General features: G+C 38.4%; 1 protein-coding gene across 1 annotated transcript in view; it reads left to right on the plus strand.

The window, feature by feature from the left end:
- Positions 1 to 21712, plus strand: part of LOC126278873 (dynein axonemal heavy chain 2) — a 914655-nt gene that overhangs the window by 420490 nt on the left and 472453 nt on the right. Inside the window, 3 exon segments of the mRNA XM_049979148.1 lie at positions 1530 to 1721; positions 7429 to 7571; positions 14520 to 14661. Of these exon segments, the coding sequence (XP_049835105.1) occupies positions 1530 to 1721; positions 7429 to 7571; positions 14520 to 14661 (477 nt within the window).

The following is a 21712-nucleotide window of genomic DNA, read 5'->3' on the forward strand; positions in this document are numbered from 1 at the left end:
CTTTTGTGGTTTTCTGCATTTTATTGAAGAAGAAGTGCTAATAAGATACAAGTAGAACATATTTCTAAAAGTTACACATTGAACCACATGTTGCTGGATTTGTATGTTTGTCAGCCTTGCTCAGATTATCCTGTTCCTTTGCCGGTAAGAAAATGCTTGTTTTGTTGAAGGTATTGTTAATATTGTAAGCATGTTTTATTAAAAGACAATTAAATAAAAATAAAATTAAAAAAATAGTGATAAGAAATTGCTTTTATTTCCATTTACTGTTGAGAGCATGTTCGAATGAAGACATTTTAAAAATGTACACTGAATTTTCACCACTTATGAACACAAGCTCCTCCTGCAGAGAACAAGGATGAAGAGAAAAGATACCTCAAATTTCATATGATTGTATCTGATAAAACAAACCGTAGAAGCCACAACTCTGTTTTTTATGTTTATTTTACCAGGCATTAGTCTTCCATGCAGTTTATTATTATTATTATCCTGTTCCTCAAGCAAGATGGCTGCAAATGACAGTTGTTCTCTGTACTTTTCCCCCATCAATCTTCTGACAGTTTTGGTGTGACCTACTATGATTTTCTCTCCTGAATAAACTTTTTCATCTCAGAGCACTTGCCCCTTACATCCTCAGTTATTTTTTTGGATATATTCCAGGCTCTGTCTTCCCCCTAAAATTTTCACCTTCTACGCTTACCTATAGTGCAGTGGAAGTTATTCCATGATGTTCAGTACATGTTCTATTGCAATTTCCCTTCTTCTTGTCAGTGTTCTTCTTGTGTTCATTGCCTCATCACCAATTATGTGGAGAACCTCCTCCAAATGTATAACACTGGGAAGTGGACAATACAAAGATTGTGAATGCTGCCCTGCTTCAGAACTAATGTAAACGTATACATACAAACATTATTGTCTCCTCATGGCATTGTCCCCAGATGTTTAATTATCATCATTCATGCTGAACTGCTTTTTACTAGTAAAATCACCCTGTCCGCACATAAAGCTCAATATTATGTGAATGAAAGACTGTCTCCATTTTTAATGTATGCTCTGAATTTAGACTGTCAAAATGCAGAATAAATGTTCATACTGTGTTTAATCAGGTAAATCTGCTAGTTACTGTGCCATAAGAAAAATTCAGCTGAGAAAACTGTAAAATTGTGAGATAAAATTTTTAGCACTGACAGTAGACATATATAAAAGTACATGAAACTGTCCAAATTTTAATTTACTTTTATACATGTCTATCAGCAGTACTAAAATTTCACATCCCAAAGTTAATTACTCCCCAGTAATTCTGTCTAATCATTTTGCAGACATAATATTTGTGACATTGCAGGTTTGGAGGTTAATCATATTTTAATTGTGCCCTGCCCCTTCTTTTCTCCCTTGGAACTGATAATTATTTATGTAAAGTTTCACTAATGTTTTATTGTGTAACCACAAAATAAATTAGAGCTATATTAAGAAAGATTTATAAACCAGTGCCATATGTGAAACATGTTTCTGTTTTCATTCTACCTTAGGACTTGCACAGACTGGTGCATGGGGTTGTTTTGACGAATTTAATCGCATCAACATTGAGGTTTTGTCTGTGGTTGCACAACAGATTTTGTCTATCCTCTCATCATTGTCACAAGGGGCCAAAAGATTTGTCTTTGAAGGGTGTGACATCAGTCTTGTTAAAACTTGTGGCATATTCATCACTATGAATCCAGGTATGTTTCTTTATTTTAACAGTAAGGGCTAGCATTAGCATAAGGTTATGGAAACTTATAATTGTAAAGAGTGTGTCATTACAGGTTTGAAATCATAGCTGCTGCAATCAGTAAGAGTGGTATCATGTCCCCTAATCAAAATGTTGTGTAGAAGGTCCTATTTCTATAGCTTTGGGACTTGACAGTTGCTAGTCTTACTGTGGTGTAATGCCATGTTTAAACCACTCTACCACCAACAGAAATATGAATATGATATGGAAAGTTCTGGCAGAATTTAAATAATTTAGTACTAAACATGCACACACACACACACACACACACACACACACACACACACACACACACACACACACACACACACACCAAAACCTATACATCTATGTTATACCAGCTAAATGTACAAAGCCAGACTGAAGTTCTGCATGTAGACTGGGAAGAGAAGTGGTTTTGGGTGGAATGGACGAGGGAGAAATGGGATGATGAGTTGGAGGGAGGATTGGGGAAGGGTTGCCAGTGGCTTGGATGAAGGCAGTTGGTGTAGGTGTAGAAATACAGGAGGGAGAGGCAGTAGGTGCATGGGCTGGGACTGCAATACACAGGCACCAGTAAGTCCAAGCACGACATGGTGACATTGGAGAGAGGGAGTGCATTGGGAGGGGGGTGACAGAACAGAGGAAGGTAAGGCTGTGGGAAAAAGGGTGTGGATGCAAGATGAGCGAATTGGAGGCTCTGGGATGGGGTGTAGATTGGTGGAGTGCATGGGATTAACAGAGATTGAGACTAGAAGGATTAAGAGAACAAAGGATGTGTTGCAAGGATAAACCTAATGTATGTCGTTCAAAAAAGCTGGGGAAAAGGGCCCAGATGGCTCTGTATGTGAAGCAGCCATTGAAATTGCTCAGCAGTGTGCTCCATCACTGGGCAGTCAACTCTGCTTCAGGCCACAGTTTATTTGTGGTCATTTATTTGGATGGACAGCCATTTGGTAGTCATGTCCACACAAAAGGTTGTGCAAAAACTGAAGCACCTACTGCCTTCATGTGACCTGTCAGCCACCCATCCCCACCCATTCCTCCCACTCCCCTCCTCCTCTTTGTCCTCACCAACTCCATCCGGCACAAACTCTCACCAAAGTTGACCTGCAGAACTGTGGTCCTGGCATTGCACCTCCAGTTGACACGATGCAGTTATGTGTGTGTGTGTACTGAAGTTCAAAAAAGGATTTGTCCGAAAACCAACAAAGTCTTCAGTCTTTGTTTATGTGCCTGTCAACAATTCAATACCTGTATACTACTCAGTGAGTTGTTATTTTTATTCCAAAATTACTTACTAGATGAAACATTAGTGATAAGAGAATAGGTAATATGGGTTTTATCATATACTGCCTTCCTTTAAGTTTTTAGCTCATATTTCTTGTTAGCTCATATTTCTCTCTTTTTCTAATGCTTGATTATTGCTTGTACTAAAATTAAATATAGCAAGACATATGGGAAAAGTATTGTTTGATATAACTTCTGCTGGATTGATCAATGGTTCCAGAATTATAGGTTAATGCAAGAATAAGTAAGATTTTAGCCACAGACCATCACATAGTAATTCACCTTGTAGCTACACAAAAACTAAGAAATTCTCTGTAGTGCATGAATATTACATAAACAGAATAATCATACTGAGTAGAATATTGTGCTGTGCTGGTGATGACTTCAGAGCAGTGGTTGTCAAAATGTTATGTGCAAGAGTAGATAAAAACATTGGGAGGAGGCATGTTGGGCCATATATGTACCTATGTTTTTACTAGTTACTAACCTACTAGTAGCTTCCTCCCCCCTCCCCCCAACCCCCCAGTGCCCAATGTTACTTGTTGCCAGCTTCAACGACCCCAAAATTGTGACACTATTAAGTGCCTGACGAAGTTTTGACATGTTGGCTGTGTGAGCGGATGATTAACTGATTATATCCATAAATTTAAATGTGTTGTCCAATATGAGACCTGATCACAAATGTTTACTAAATGTTTTGAATGTTATTTTTATTCTTCTGGTTGTGTTGTATTACTGCCTTAAATTTCTTATCGCTTGCTGCAGATATGTATCACATTTGAAGACCATCTCTAGAATGTGCATTCATGAATCCATATTTCTTCCGTGTCAAAATTTATACCACATCAGCTGACCAGTACTGAGTCAGCTCACCTGTGAGACAAACAATAAAACATTCCCCCTATCACATCCTTTGACCCTGCAGAGGCCACACTGCTTAACCCTCTGTTCCCGCAATAAGTGGCCAACCTTACTTAGCTCAAGGCTGAATTCACAATGCCAATTAAAATCAAACACATCCTAAAATTAATACTCTGTAAGCATTTTTGTTTGTCACTGAACAGGAAAACTACACTTTAAGGAGCTCTTAATGTTAGTTGACAGTTTTGGATTCGGTTGCTAGTTGCTAGATGAATGTTATTATAAAATACAAGTGGGAGCCGGAGGCCATATGAATACTTGATTCAGGCTGCATGCAGCCAGTGGGCCACAGTTTGATGACCATTGCTTTAGAAGAATGTAATCAAAAATCTTGAACAAAACATGAAATGTGTAGTTGCATGAGCCATTTTCTGCAAATATTTCTGTAACATCTAGCACAAAGTCCTCATTTTCTCTTAGTGCAATATTGTCTGTTGCGTTGACTTCCATTTATGGTGCAGTAAGGGATATGAACATTATAATGCTTTTTCCCTGAAATATCCCAAAGATATATAGTCTGTCTGTTAATTCTGTAGGCTAACTCTTTATTAGTAAATTTCCACAGGAAGGCCAGCTAGGGGAAACTAAACAGCACAGAAAGTTAGAAACTCTCATTTTATCCCTTATCACTGTGTGTTTTGCACTGGTGGATCTCAAGAGTTAATTTATGAGTTCATTTATTAATTAATTAATTGTTGCATATTCAGCTACTTTGACACAGAACAAGTCAGTTTACAGATCATAAAATTAATTTACATTGAAGTATACCTGCATGATGGCTGTTTACAGATGAATTCACATAATTGAAAATAATATTTAGTTCATGCATGTACCTCTAGAGTCCAACAAAATGGAAATGTCTTACTTAGATTTACCTTTAGAAGATTTTTCTTTGTACATCTGGTCGCCACGATGGCTCACATTTATGACTTTCTGTCAAAAGTATGTTGTTTTATATGATCCGTTTGCTTATTCATCTAATATTGCTTCACTGCAGCAATGAATGGAAAATGACCCTTCATTGCCCAAGGGTTGCATCAGTATTTTGCAAGTTATCTCATTCTGTCCTAATACTTCCACATTCCAAGACAAATTGTAATGAGATTCCAGTTATTTTACATTTTAGGGCTTCTGTACTGCTTAGCATACTTCTGTTGATATTTCTTCACTTACATTAGGTTGGTGCATAAGTTCATAGTGTTTTTCTATTATTTACAACAATCTGCCACTGCTGGGGTGACGTTTTGATCCCACAACTGTGGTTTTGAGGTGAGGATCTCTTCCAATAAGAAAATTCCTTGAAGGTTGTTTGATAGCGAGCAGAAGAGGTGAAAATCTGAGGGCATAAGATAGGTGAATAAGGTGGGTGTGGAATGACTTCAGAAGCCAACTTCTATATAGTGTTGTTTATCAGTCTAGCAGAATGCAGAAAGGTATTATAGTGGAGTAGCATCACCTCACGCAGTTTTTCTGGTAATTGTTCTTGAATTGTGTCTGCCAGACATCTCAGTTGCAGGCTATAAATGTTGACAGTGATGCTTACTCTTCAGGGAAGCAATTTGTAGTACACCACACTGTCACTGTTCTGGTAGATGCATAAAATTTTCCTTTGTTGAAATGTGCAATTCTTTGTATGTGGTGTTGCTGCATTGTATGGGCTCAACTATTCCTTCCTCTTCCTTAGGTTAGCATAAAGATACCATTTCTTGTCACCAGTAATAATACAGACATGAATGGTTGGTGTTGTTCAGTAGCCAGTTGATGACAAGCAAGCAGAGATGCTTATATGAAATCCATAAATTTTGTGATTTTGGCTTAGAGCCTACACCCTATATTTGAACTTTCCCCACTGCATGCAAATGTCACACAGTTGTGGAATGATCACAGTTCATCACATTTGCCAGTTTCAAGTACATGTGAATCTGTGTGGATTAATGCATTTAAACAAGCTTTCTGGTTGTCACCCCTCAACTGAATTCAAACAGAAGAATATATCATAAATGTTCCAATTTCTTCACTTGGCATTCCATTTTCTAATGTCCACAGCTTCACTCACTATATCCGAATAACAATATGTAAACTCAAATAGCAACTGTAAACCATAAATGAAAGATGACAAACATAAAATAAACACATAACAACTGGGATATGAACACGCAAAACAAAAGCGCTACAGACTTATGAACCAACCTAATACATTAGTTGACAAACATACCTTTATGCAGTATTATTTCATTTTCAGAGTCTGGTTCCTATCTGGTTCCTAATGACTATGAAACAGACACATTTCGTTATTTTTTTTGTTTGCAATTAATATTCTGAACAATGTATTACAAAGTTTAATCTTCATTACTTTCTTTCTTTGTTTAATTTCACTTGCATAACACATCAGGAGTTTGAATTATCTGATACACAGTAACATGTGCATAAACCACTATGACATAATCTGCCATTGCTGCATTCTTGTTTAGTAAGTTTTTATTAATCCTGCCAGTTTCATTGTGTGTTTAATTGCTGTATTTGACTTTTAACTAATTGTTAATGCACTGAATTCCTGGCGATTCCCTTTGTCAGGATACTTGAAAAATTTCAAATTCCAAAATTGTAAAAAAATGACAGCTGTAGGCGATATCAAATCATTTATTTTGTTATAACCTTGGGCCCAAGTTCAGTGAACAGGATAATATAAGTAATGATACTACCTCAATAAGATTTAAAAACGAGGGAAGAATTTCTGTGGTTTACCTTAGCATAATTTACTTTTGTTACAGGTTAAGCTCATTGCATGGATGATAAATTCTTCTCGGGTTGACAGCCAAGTCAATGCGTTGTTCTCCAGCAACGTTTCAGCAAGTTTCTTACTTGCGGCGCGTGGTGGGGGGAAGCCGCGGGCGCCGGGTCCTGGCGTCTCGTCTCGGTGCGGCCTGTTTATTCCATATGCCGCCACCCACCTACTTCCATCGGAGCGCTCTCGTCTCATTCTTGATAATGTTGTATTCCACACGCTGCTGAGTTGGAAGCCACTGTCCCGATTGACCAGGTTGTCACTAACCCGTATCTCCACTGCCTCTTTAATAACTAAGTCCCAGAAACCTTTCGCTCTACACAGTTTGAAGAAACCAAGAGACTGTGCGCTGCCGCGCCGATTCCGCTCGCGCCTGATTGGCCCGACCCACGCCAAGGATGCAGAGATGCCCGTGGTCCAGCGGCTATAAAGACCCGGACGAGACGTGAACCCGACACTTCGCCTGAAGATGGCAAGTAAGAAACTTGCTGAAACGTTGCTGGAGAACAACGCATTGACTCGGCTGTCAATCGAGAAGAATTTATCATCAAGATTCGCCGAGAAAGCCTGCATTCTCATATAACTCATTGCACGGAATTGTTTGACTAGTCAACATTTTTCTCCATATCAATAATTATATTAGATACTGGTTTATTCTGTTATGACTAGCTCTTTCTTCCAGGCTATGCTGGTCGCACAGAACTGCCTGACAACTTGAAATCAATGTTTCGCCCCATATCAATGATTGTACCAGATAGTGCAATGATTGCTGAAATAATATTATTTGGTGAAGGATTTAGAGAAACACGAATTCTTGCAAAAAAGGTATGTATCACCAAATTTGGTGTAGTGAAGTTCTGTAATGATTGGATGATTCACATTAATATCAAGACAACTACTACATGCAGCCTTACTTTAAATGTAATAAAGAGGCTCCTTTGCAACTAAATGGTGTTTGTAGTTAAAATGATATCCACGAAACGAAATGTGTGTGTGTGTGTGTGTGTGTGTGTGTGTGTGGGGGGGGGGGGGGGGGGGGGGGGGGGAAAGAACCACCACACCTTATTAGCAGAAAAACTAATGTGGTGAAGACAAAGAGCAAAATGAAAAATGAAAGGAGTGATATAATGTACAACTTGTTTCTACATATATCGCAAATGCTATATCAAGTCAGTGTCTTTGTGAACATAGTTAACAAAGTGTTCGTAATTTACATAAGATCTAAGTTTAATTATCAGTATTTTTAGTAACAATCAGAGTTCAATATATAATAATAAAAAAATTACTAACTTTCAAATATTTTTTTACAATTGCCAGCAAATCCTCCCTCATCTATCTGGGTTAAAGTATGATAAGCAAAGTTTTGTTGTGGGTACCATTATGTTTTAGGTTTCTGAGCTAACCTAATAACTTTTCTACCAACATGTATGTCAAATTACATATACAAAGCTCCAGTATTCAGTCTTCCCTGGGATTTTTTTATCTGTCACTCAATATTTTATTTTTATCACTGGAAATGATTTATTAATGTGAAACATGATGAATTGTATAGTGCTTTGGTGTCCACATTAAAAGTCCTTTGCATGGTGGTTTGGAACCCATATTAAATATTGGTGTCTGGCTGGGTAAGCCATTTCAGTTGTGTGAGGAAGGCTAGGGCACACTACCTCCAAAAGCACCATGCCTAGTACAATGCTGTAGTGCTCAAACTAATCTTCAGAGTGATGATAGCTTTACAAAAAGCAATCCTTTTTGACAGATGTACTTCTTATCTGTGTACAGTCATTTATGATTTCCTCATTTTCTTGAATATAAATATTTATTCTCTGTAGCTGCTGCGCTTTCACCCCTCTCTCTGAATGCTAATTTCATATGAAATACACATGACCCTAGATTTATGGAACTTTTATATAATGTTCCACTGTTGTTTATAACAAAAGTGATACAATCCCCTTAGTAAGAAAGAAATGTGTGTCTTCTGAAATTGCAGTTTCTAGTGACACTAATGGAAACCATGCACTTATATCAGCTTCTAGCTTTGAAATCATGTATATAATGTTGGTGTATCCTTCACGAAAATACTTCACCATTATCAAGCATAATTTTTTATTATCACCAGGCCTGAACTGTTTTTTAACTCTGAATAAAAGAACTGAGAGAATCAGCTGCTATAGGCAATTTGTCAGTATTCAGCAAGCAGAGAACAGAGTAAACATAAAGTTAATGATTTACAACTCCAAGTAGTAAATAATAAAAAATTAATACAGCAGAGACAGACTTGGTTGTTAACACTATTCGCCACCACACAATCTCTCAGCTCGCGCCACAACTGCATCTTTGGATGGCACAAAGGGAGCTAACGTTCACAACTACAGTTAATGTGTGTAGCACATGATGAAAGTGGAGTGTGGAACATTTTCTTGGAAACAAGCCAGGAACCGGATATGTTGTCCAGAGTGCGTGGTGCACTTAGCTTCTGTGTCGCTTGTTGTGGTGGTGGGGTTGAAAGTAGGGGTGTTACATCTACCAGGTGTGCAGCTCTTGACAACTACGTGGGTGGTGCTCCCTTGAAAATGTAAGTGGGGTTCACTCTGCTAAGAGATGTGGCGGCCTGTTTTCCGTCCAATATGATGACCATCATGTGTTTGTCTCTGCATAGGACACAATGGGGTCCAGTATAGAGTGGTTGGCGCAGTGGCGTGATGAAGTCTGTACATAACATGATGTGTGAACAGCTGTCAGCATGATTTTGCACAAAAGTTGTTGGACAACCATGTCTGGAGACAGGTTTGATGTGGTTTATACGTTCCTGTAACTCTTGAAGGGACTCCAGTTTCTTGTCCACTTCTGACAGTGGGCTGGCATCAGCTAACTCCCCTGGCAGGTACAAAGCCTTGCCGGAAACAAATTCCTCTGCCAAGGACTCTGTATCTGGTTTCTATGTGGCTAATAAGCCCAGTAGGACTATGGGCACTGCAGATGCCCAAGACATGCCATGTACATTAGCGCAGCCTTCAGCGTCCAAAGCCAACATTCCTCCATACCTTTGCTGGCCATGTCTTGTGATGGACGTAGCCAGAGATCTTCACCAATTGCATGAACAAGTCTGACTCGAGCTGTTGGACTCTTGTCAGTAGTGAAGGAGGGTATGTCCACTTGCAGCAATCTCTTTCAATGCCTGGCAACATGAACCATTGAGATACTAACTTGAATGTCAACCAGACTCCAGGGTGACAAAGATTATGTAAGGTCTTGAACACCAGTCCAAAATGCAACGGGGACAGAAGGGCATGATCTGCCATGTGACGCCTCACAATACAATTTCGTGTTCTTGCAGGGTATGTTGACTAGCTCTAACTTAAGTGCCAAAGTGCCCTCATGCAATATGGTGTGCAGCTCGGGATCCTCTTATCGTACCTTGGCAAGCGCCATCACGTTCACCGCCCATAAGCCACTGGCCATTTCAGAGAGAGAGTCCACAACCACATTGGTGATACCCAATATGTGATGAATGTTTGTACTAAATTGGCTGATTAATTCCAATTGGCAGTACTGCTGCGGGGAGCAAGTGTTGCTATTTTTCTTGGAAGCATATGTGAAAGGCTTGTGGTCAGTTTATATTATGAATTCTGTCTCCTCTATATGTGGTTGAAAGCACTTAATTGCTTGATATTTGGCCGCAAGTTCCCAATTGTATGTGATCCATCTTTTCTGAGAAGACAATAGCTTGTGCTAAAAATAAGCCAGCAGCTGCCACATGTTTTCCACCAATTCTTGGATGGCAGCACTAATGGATTACTGACTGGTGTCCACTATTAATGCCGATGGAGCTTTGAGCTTGTGGTGCGCCAGCAGTGCCTCTTGTGATAGGCTCTTTTTGATAACTTAAAAAGCCACATTCTCTTTGGTCCACGGCACAAGAGAACTGCTCTTAACTATGGGACCTGCCAGTTCCGTGTTCAATGGCATCTGTTGTTCTGCAGTGCGTGGTAAATGTCAGTGGTAAAAATTGAGCATTCCCAAGTATATACCTAGTGCTTTTATTGTAGACAGCTTAGGTAGCTGGAATATGGCTTCAACCTTCTCAGTTACTCATAATGAGCCTGCTGAAGATACTCAGTGACCCAGGAATTCATCATCAGGTTGTCCAAATACACATTTCACCATGTTCAACACCATGTTGCACTTTTCAAAACACCCATAAAATTCTCTCAGATGATGGTGATGATCATTTGTTGATGAATACAATAACATGTCATCCAAAGAGGCAATACTAAAGGTCAATCCACACAAGACAGAGTCAATGAATGGCTGCCAGGTTTGTGCAGCATTATGTAGAACATCTCATGCAACCCCAATGGCATAATAATCACAGGCTTCGGAATGTCCTCTGTTGCCACAGGAATCTGGGTATGTGCCTTCGTGCAGTCTGTAACACTGAATATAGTTACTGTATGCAGCGTGCAGTTATAATCTCTTAATAGTGGCTTTGGGTAGTGATCAGGCACTCATGAATTGAGCACTCTGTAACCTCCCAGTTCCTCCCTTTTTGGGTACTAAGTGCAGCTCGAATGCCCATGGGATTCTGGAAGGTCAGATGACGCCTTCTCACAACATTGCAATGAATTCTGCTTCATCAAAGGGTGAGGTATTCTGGAGTCAATCTTCTCGGCCAGCAAGACATTGGCGGTCCATCCGTGGTTTTATATGGTGGATGGTATCATGCCAAACTTGCTGTGGCATGTGGGGAGATGTCGTTAACGTTGGGAACTCATGCAGCAGTGGTGGTTCTCCTCATCTGCAACCTGTATGACCTTAATGTCATACAATCTGGCATTGTGATGGTATTCAGTAGCCATAAGTCCAGTAATATTAACCCCTAGGCAGGCATTTGCTGCTTCCAGCAGGAGCTAGAAGTGTGCTCAGAAATCAGTGCCTATAATTGCTTTGGCCTCATCAGCTACAGTAATGTCACATATGAATTGATGGTGGAGTACCAAATTTCACCATTCATGCCAGGTACCATGTGTCATAATTGTTGAATTATTTTCAGCAGACAAGCTAAACACAGTTGGTGGTCTGCAACAGTGCAGCAAAACACACATACAGCACTGGACTGTCATATGCAAGTTGTAACTTGCACTTATCCACTAAAACAAGCAATGTGCCAGGGTACACACATTATGGTGTTATGGTAGCACTTATGTGGATGACTTGATAATGGACTAACATCTGGAACTGGTCGCTATTTAAATAAAAACAAACTTCTGTACAACTTTCATGGTTTTGTAATTTCATTGAGAAATAATTGTGAATTAAGAGTAACAGAAATGAAGTGAGTGGTGCAATGAGAGACTAAGAGGAGAAGTAGATGGGGGAGGATCACCAATAAGAGGGGCTGGTGGGAGAGAATGGAGAAGTAAGCAGAAATATCGAAGCCTTATATGGTAACGTAAGTTGAGTCCAACAGGGTGTTGGAATGCAATGAGATTTTAGTGTGCAGCTTCCCATCTCCATAGTTCAAAGATTTGGATCCTCACATCCAATGTGAGTTTTTAAGAACTCCAGAGATGTGAACTTTCCCTCCAGCCCATCCTTGCATCTTGATACCCTCATAGACTTAAATTGCACTAATATGCAATCCCCCCTATTATTTTTCATTATCATCCCTTTCATTTTCATACTTTTTTAATTATGTAAAACTGTCCACAACCCAAATGTTTGTTTGAACATCACAGTGCTTTATTAGGCATGGTTCTGTTGTGCCCTTGCGTTTCGAAAATCTCTGAAATACATTACCCAGCTAGTTGTTGGGGGACCTATATGTAAAAGATGCCTACAGTTTAATAAGGACCTAACCATCATGCTACCTATTATTGTTCACATAGAAAAACCATTGCCATAGGTGAAAGAAGCAATAGGTGACAGAAAAATTCTTAGTCTAACTGAGAATTGGCTCTGGAATTTTGGATTTATAGTCTGCCACTTATCTGCTGATCTGCTGAGTTTTTTAATTATATCTTTTTTCATTCACTGTGCCTTATTTAATTATTTTCTATATTGCTTTTCGCTTTTTTAATTTTTATATTCTTCATCCCATGCTTCCCTTGATATTTACCCCATTTTCTTTTATCCTAGATCTTCATTTTGCTACTCGTTTTATTTCTCATCTTTGTAATTTGTCTGTTCTCATCACCTTTGGACTGAAGCTGCACAGTGCTTAGTAATGTATTATCATTGACATCTTATTTTCTCTTATACCTCCCCTTTCTCGATTGTCACCCCTTCCCCTCATATGGTGTGGGTCAGTCTCATCATGGTGTCTGACCGACCTGCCCTTCCTTTTTAACCTTTCGCTTTCCACCACTGTTTGCTTCCCAAGGAAAAAACAAGTAGTTCCGAAAGCTTGGATATTTTTGTATACTTTAGTATTTGTCTCTTGGCAGTACCAAACATTTTACCTTCTGGAGATAAATAATGGCCACCAATTCTGAAATAAGGGCCAATAGTTCTGCCTCGTAATTTTGTTGATATCAGATTATTAATATAAGTCCAATGCAGAGGTTTGCAAACATAACTATGGATAAAGCAAGAATTATGTGTTTTTAGTTAGTACAACACTGCATAACCTAGTGCTCAGCAATTGCACATCAGCCAACAGCTAAAACCAGTAATCAGCATCATAAGCTGTGAGGAAGAACAGTTGACCCAAAGGGATACAGAGATGAATTGGCAGTCATCAGCTGGGTCCTCCCAAATTTTGCTAATTGTACAAAACTGTAAAGTGCAAGGAATATGTACTTTCCTTGTTGCAAGTGCACACACTGTAACTATTATACTTGAAGGTCGAACAGTTAACGTGGACTGGCGTTCTAGAGAATGTTTTCATAAAATTAAAAGAAGAAAATAGAAACAGGAAATATGCAGGAGTCCATAAGAGGGTTGTTCATCATGCATGTACTCATTGGTTGGCTCAGTCACAAGTGTTCCATGGAATACGGAATTTGAATCTTTCTGTATCTCACTTATAATCCAGATCTGGCTCCATTATATCTGGGAAGCAAGAGCTTGTGTCTGTGAGATGTTCCTGTGCAAGATTTATGTGTAAGGCAAATTGTAAAACTTTACTATTTTGGGAAATAGTTAAGCATATAACTTCAAGAAAAGCCCTTTAAAATTATATGAAGCAAGAATCTGAAGCATTTGCAAAAAACGTTTAGAGTGACTTTTGTGTTTAGGGAATAAAAGGGGGAGGAAAACAGAGGAATAGTACTGTATGTTCTTACGTTCTTCTTATAGCATGTGGGTCAGTCACACAAGAAAACATACAGCAGTGAACTAGATGCTTGTAGTGAAGATTAAAATGTGTGGAACAGTTTACAGCTTGTCTTTGTCCAGCAGTGGAAGTAAAATGGTTATTTCTTATCATTATTATTATTATTATTATTATTATTATTATTATTATTATTATTATTATTATTATTATGCCCTGTAAAATATATTCCTGAGCTCAAAATAGTGTACTTAACTCAAGTAAATGCAACCAACTTCGTTTTGTGAAAACACATAAGGAAATAAAATACTGAAAAACATAACAAATCTGCATCCTCCTTACTTCGTTTGATGTACTTAAAATGAATGTGCTTTGATACTGGACAATCTGATGTGCATATTGCAACTGTATTGTTTCTCTCAGGCACCAGTAAATGCAAAATCTTATTACATTTCATTAAAAAAAAGATACAAGGTACTGATGTGTTGCTAATGTTTCAGGTTTACACATTATACTCCCTAGCAATGCAACAATTGAGTAAACAAGACCATTATGATTTTGGACTTCGAAGCATGGTTGCTTTGCTCAGATATGCTGGCCGTAAAAGAAGAGGGTTTCCAGATCTTCCAGATGAAGAAGTGTGTTTTTTTTTCTTTTTTAAATTTACATAATTTGTGTAAATGTGTGTGTATGTGTTTGTATGTATGTGCAAATGTAGTATGCAAGAAATTTTTACAGAATGTTACTTATGATGTCAGTAAGCAAACATATGCATTGCCTGCGTAAATAATTGCCTTTGAGTTCTGATACATACATGATTTTCATTGGAAATGCTTCTAATTCAGTATATTCAGTAATATGTAGTTAAGTATAGATAATAATGTGATCCTACAGATATGTTATACTCCTAGTAGCAACTGATTTTGATATAGCTGATGCGTTGAAGAGTGAATCATCCTATTGCACAGTTTAGCATGTCACATGATCGGGAGGGATTCAGATCCTTTCCTGGTCATTAGCCACATAACTGGGTACAGAAAGGGCAAGGTGCATAGTGAGATTATAGGTGCTCTATACATGGTCAATTCCACCCCTGAAATTGTGCAGGCACTAGACTTTCCACATTGCATTATGTACTGTGAATATCTCAGTTCTGCAATAATCTGTCAGTGACGGTCTTTCTTTAATGCTCATGTTTGTTTTAATCAAATTTTCTAGGGTGAATATAATTCTGTGACCTCTAATTATGAGGGTTGGAACTTAAATAGCGACAACTATTTATTTACAGCTTGTACAAAATAGATACATGTTTCAAAGTTTTACTTATCTTCAGAGTACCGGTAGTTACCAGCATTGTGTATAACCCATTGCCAGCAATGGAAATCATAGGGTACTCTTAGCAGTGCCAGTTGTGTTGACAGTTCGAGCGGCACAGTCTATTGCCCAATGAATTTGTAGCAGTTCTGAAGTGAATGCTGTGAAGTGTTTCCTTCAGTTTAAAAATAGAGCTGGACTCATGAGGGCTTAAGTCAGGGGAGTCCATTAGGTGGTAGAGCACTTAGCAGCCCCATCAGTCAAACCAATCAGTAACAGCTTGCACTGTACATGCTTGAGCATTATCCTGCAAAATGATGGTCAGGTCCTGCAGAAAGTGTCATCACTTCTGTCTCTAAACTAGTCATAGGTTGTGTTCCAAAAATGAACAGCATAGAGATGGAAGTGATGGCACTTTCTGCAGGACCTGACCATCATTTTGCAGGACAATGCTCAAACACGTACAGTGCAAGCTGTTACTGATTTGTTTGACATGACACTTTCTGCAGGACCTGACCATGATTTTGCAGGACAATGCTCAAGCACATACGGTACAAGCTGTTACTGATTTGTTTAACAGATGGGGTTACTAACTGCTATACCACCTACTGCACTCCCCTGACTTAAGTCCTCGTGAGTTCAACTTGATTTTGAAACTGAAGGAAACACTTCACGGCATTCGCTTCAGAACTGCTACAAATTCTTTGGCAACAGACAGTGCTGCTCAGACTGTCAACTCAACTGGCACTGCCAAGAGTATCCTGTGACTTCCACATCACTGGCAACCGGTTATACACAATGCTGGTTACTACTTTGAAGGTTAGTAAAACTTCGAAACACCTATCTATTTTGTACGAGCTGTAAATAAATAGTTGCCACTATTAAAGTTCCAACCCTCGTATATGTCACCAGTTAAAATTATCACTTTTTTACAGTCTGTTTTTCTTCCGGTAAGCCTAGGCAGCCCAACATATCCAATAAACTTTCTTTTTATTTAGTTGCTTCCAGCACTCTTCACTTTTAATTTTCTTTAGTATTCTCCTCTTTTTTTGCTCACTTTTCTTTTAATCAAATTTTCTAGCTTGTATGTTATTCTGTGATGTCTAATTAAAGGTCATCAGTTAAAATTATCACCTTTTTACAGTTAGTTTTTCGCCTTGTTACCCCAGGCAGCCCAACATTTCCTCAAAAGTCGTTCCTTCTTATGAATTTGCTTCCAGTGCTCTTTACTTTTAATTTTCTTTAATGCTCTCCATTTTAACCATTATTTATCATTTGCGTCACAACTTGTTGAGAAACTCAAAATCTCAAGTTCAAAGAATAAACAGTTATCACTCCAGTTAGTTTCTCTTCTTTATGAAATTCATTTATTTAATTTAGATATCTATTCTTGTCTTCACTTGTCTTTAAGTTTCCTTTCTTTAATCATAAACCCTCTTTGGAACTTGCAGCCAGTCACTGTTATGACAAATACGGTGTAGCAGCTGCATCTAACATGGGTTGCTGTAAGTTGTATGTAATAGTAGTTTGACCATTTACTTCCATCAGTCTTTTGGACTTTGTCATCTAAGCTGTATTTATTCTTTATTATCACTACAAAAATGAAATATTAACCTAAACGTGGTGTAACATTGGATAGAATGAGGGCTGCTCAAAAATCATTCAAACTTATTTTTTGTTGTAGAAACTATAAGGGGTATCGAGGCACACATGATCTCTATGTTTGTAGTCAGTCAATCAATCAATCAATCAATCAGTCTCTTTATACATCCTCTAACAATATACATTATATGTATGTAATCAATTACAATATAATTTCTTATATTTAATTTGTTTCAAAAACTTGGATAATAAATACAAATATTTCATATCAGTATATATAAATAATATTTCTTGTCTATATTCAGATATTATTCACGATGTAAATAAAACAGAAAGAAACTTCCACATGGGAAAAATATATTAAAAATAAAGATTCCAAGACTTACCAAGCGGGAAAGCACCGGCAGACAGGCACATGAACCAAACACACAAACACACACACAAAATTACGAGCTTTCGCAACTGGCAGTTGCTTCGTCAGGAAGGAAGGAAGGAGAGGGAAAAATGAAAGGGTGTGGGTTTTAAGGGAGAGGGTAAGGAGTCATTCCAATCCCGGGAGCGGAAAGACTTCCCTTAGGGGAAAAAAAAAAGGACAGGTATGTGCGGATGGATATGTGTGTGTGTGTGCGAGTGTACACCTGTCCTTTTTTTTTTCCCCTAAGGGAAGTCTTTCCGCTCCCGGGATTGGAATGACTCCTTACCCTCTCCCTTAAAACCCACACCCTTTCATTTTTCCCTCTCCTTCCTTCCTTCCTGACGAAGCAACTGCCAGTTGCGAAAGCTCGTAATTTTGTGTGTGTGTGTGTGTGTTTTGTTCAGATATTATTCAATTCATAAAAACTATGTGTTGGTAAAAATTGTGTAAGATCTACCTTGAATTTATGAAATTCTTTAATTTTCTTTATTGTGGCAGGAAATGCACTAAAAAGTGTTCTGTGCTGGTAGTTTACACTTTTTTGGCAGTGCGCTCCATTGTGGGTGTGTCTGTGAAAATCACCTAGTGCACATGCCTAATTTTTCTTCATGACACCATGAACAACCAGTTGCTGGCTAGCCATTGACAAGCGAATATGTGTAACCGATATCATCAGATTTTGTGTTGTGGGCAAATGACAGAAAAAGTGGAACAATATCATTGTATCAAATTTTATTTTAAGCTTGGCAATTCTCCAATTGAAACAATCCACAAGATTCAACAACTGTTTGGGGATGAAGGAATGGGTACCACACAGATAAGAGAGTGGTACAACTGCTCATCAATGAAGAGTGAATCACATTCAGTTAGGCTCTCAACATCCACAAGCAACATTGTTATTGATCATGTAAGGACCCTGTTAATGTAGGACAGACAAATCACAGCCAGAGAATGTGCAGATAAGGTTAAAGTTAGGATTGGATTCATTCATTCCATTTTAACCCAACAGTTGGACTGTAGGAAGGTCTCAGCAAAATTTGTGCCAAAGTTGCTAAGAACTGAGCAGAAGCAACTTCGTTTGGTGATTGCACAGGATATGCTGGATACTGCGAACAATAATCCCAACTTTCTTAAAATAGTCATCACTGGTAATGAGTACTGAGTTTATGGGTCGAGCCAGAAACAAAGTTGCAGCCATCACAGTTGATGCATCCATCATCCCCAAGACCCAGAAAAGTGAAGCAGGTCTGCAGCAATGTGAAATTAATTGTGACCATCTTTTTGATTCCAGTAATGTGGTCCACGATGATTATACCCCAAAAGGTACTAGTATAAGCAAGGAATACTTCCAAGAGGCTCTGCATTGCCTTCATGAAGCAGCAAGATGCAAGTGGTCAGACGTGCAGGCAGTGGGCACCTCCACCATAATACTTTAAAAATTTGTATAAATTTACTGAAAGAAGATATAGACCTGGGTTTAGTGTCACTTTGTAGCGAAACACATCAAGTTTTTTTACCTTAAACTAAAGGTGTTGTATGTGTCTTCCGTTACTTACCCCACACACATCCGGTCAGAAGTCAATTTCTCCCCAATCTTGCTGTAGCGGTGCAGTTGTAACTTGTGCAGTGGTGGTGTAAATTCTTGCTCTGAATTCAGATAGAGAAGCTGGCACAGGAGGTACAAACACTATACCATTGATTTAAAAGGGGGGGGGGGGGGGAGGGGCAGTCACTGAGAAAATCCTGGACATCAGCCAGGTAGTGGGGTTGTGTACCATCTTGCATGAAGTAAACATTTCATTCTTGGACATCCTCATCGATTTGAGGCATTAAAAATTGTTACAATACATCCAGGTACACTATCCAGTTGATGGTTCTCTCGCAGAAAAAAAGGAGCTGTACACTTTATTCTTGCTCAGGGCAGAAATGTAACCTGTTTCTACAAAACATTTATGTCGCTCATAAACTGTAGGCCTACTAGGAGGATCATTAGTTTGTTTGGTATGGAAATTACACTGAACTGTTGTCACTGACTTTGATTCTTCAAACAAAAACAAACAGCTAGCACACCTGGGGTCCAATGAAGGCAACCATCTTTAACATAACTGCTGCTACCACTCCTTATGGTGCATTTCAGCACTAGCAAACTACGTGAGACAAAACTTGATGTATTTCCCTACAAACTGACACTACAATCACCTATATAGATACTATGAATTAATTTATATGAATTTTCAAAGTTGTAAAGTCCTTTTTGAAACCCCTATAATGCAAGCATCATTCTCAGTTAATTATGAGTTTTTTGGCCAAAAATAATACAGCTTTGCTTTCTCAGCGTTCCTATTCCCTTGACCTAGCACTGGGTGAATCCTGGTTTTTCTGTAAACTGGAAAAGACTCTGAAAGCGACCAGATTTGAGAGCAGGGAAGACTTTATACAGAATTTGATGGAGCAGCTACACACTGTTCCTAAAGAGACTTTCCAGCAATGCTTCCAGCATTGGCAGCAGAGTTGAGTGTGGTGTGTTGAAGCTGAAGGGGACTGCTTTGAAGGTGACCAGTGTCAACAATTGTATCTGAATAAAGACTGATTTTATAAGTAAATATCGGATACTTTTTGAACAGCTCTTAATAGTTGTCCATACTTCAACTACATTAATGATGTTCACAAATCAGAGATGTTGTTAATTCATGTTACAACAGCTTCCTTTCACGCAAAGATCCCCCTAAGCTCCATTTGCAATATGCCTATATCGTATAATATTTGACCCATGCAGTGGAGCTCTTGCTTTGAACTGGGGGTTGTAATTATATCTGTATAATAGTAGTTTGAATGTGTACTTCCTTCGTTAATCATCTAGACCTCATCACCAAAGCTCCTGTACCAACTTCAAATCCAAGATGTTATCATTTCTTCACCATATTTTATGAATAAACTTTCCACACCATTTGTGATTTAATGCATCATATATTTTCCTTTACTTTCAATACATCAACAACTCGTACTAATCTCATTTATTAATGCTTCCACATGGAAGATTAGTGTCAAAAAGTCTATCTCCAGGGCAGAATTATTGGAATATTTACTTTGCATCCAAGGAGGTATTTCCTCCGGTTAAGTTGTCATGACTGCATTCCCATGCTGAAGAGGAACATTGTCCCTCAAATGGCACACCAGATGCTCAATAAAAATAAAACCAATGCACAATAAATGCACATTTTCACTAAACATATTATTTTATGTTATTATTTTCTAACTACATAAACAAAATTTGTTGTGTTATTCACTCCTCTAGAGTGGTATGTGTGACAAAACCCGCTATTGACACTTAGCCTCATTTAAGTTATTTCATGCTTAGAACCCATAATAAACTCAGCAGATATTCCTACTTTCATGTAGAACGGTTTATTATTCTCACAGTTACAACCTCTAATACTTTGGAGGGGAAGGGGTGGGGGGAGGAGGGGCGTTGAGTCGAGAACAGTATAATCTAACTTTTTTCTATGAGAACACACAGAACTGCTCTCCAGTATACTGCTTCTCCAGCATGTCATGTCTCATTGACTGGAAAATCCTTGAACCCCCATCCAAATCCCAAGTTTGATCACCCTGACAGTCTTCTGACTTCCATAATGAGCAGTCACTTTGAAAGAATCACAAAAATTCAGCACATGTTGTTGTAGTCCTGGGACCCTTGTCTATGTGACCTCGGCACACATAGATATCATTTGTTTCAACTTTTGTAATTCTATATGGACCTAGATTCTTGTTGCTTCTGTAATGCAGCACTCCTTGAACTCTGGAGAAGAAAGCAAGTCCCTCTGTCAGCGATAACTTGGACTGGGTTTCCAAAATTAGTTTCTGCAATTGTATCTTATTAATTGCTTGTGCTTATTTTTTAGTCTTTACAGGATACAGCCAAGTAAACTTGGTAAATGCATCAGTAATACTTAAAATGTGATTACAGCCTTTGTGAGTTGAATGAAGTAGTCCTATATGATCCATGTGATAAGTATATAAAGGCTCACTTTCTTGGAATAAAGGATGGAGGATACCTTCCTTTTTTCCTGAGTTCTTATTCGCAATTACACAGTTAAAGATTCTTTTCACCTTTTCAGTCAAATCTCATATACGATAATCTTTCTTACTTCCTCTTCATTTAACTTAACCTTTCTCACACACAAGTTTGATGATTTCACATTGCATAGTGCATGAAAAGTATTTATTCCATCAGAGAATTTGAAAAGAAGTCCATCTCACATTAAGAAGTGTTCACAAGGCATTCTTTGAAATACTCTCAATTGCTGTCAAACCATCATCCTTCTCTTGAGCTTTCCTGATTCTAGCTGTTAAACCATCCAC

The sequence above is a fragment of the Schistocerca gregaria genome, chromosome 6, assembly GCF_023897955.1.
Source record: "Schistocerca gregaria isolate iqSchGreg1 chromosome 6, iqSchGreg1.2, whole genome shotgun sequence".
Classification (NCBI taxonomy): Eukaryota; Metazoa; Arthropoda; class Insecta; order Orthoptera; family Acrididae; genus Schistocerca; species Schistocerca gregaria.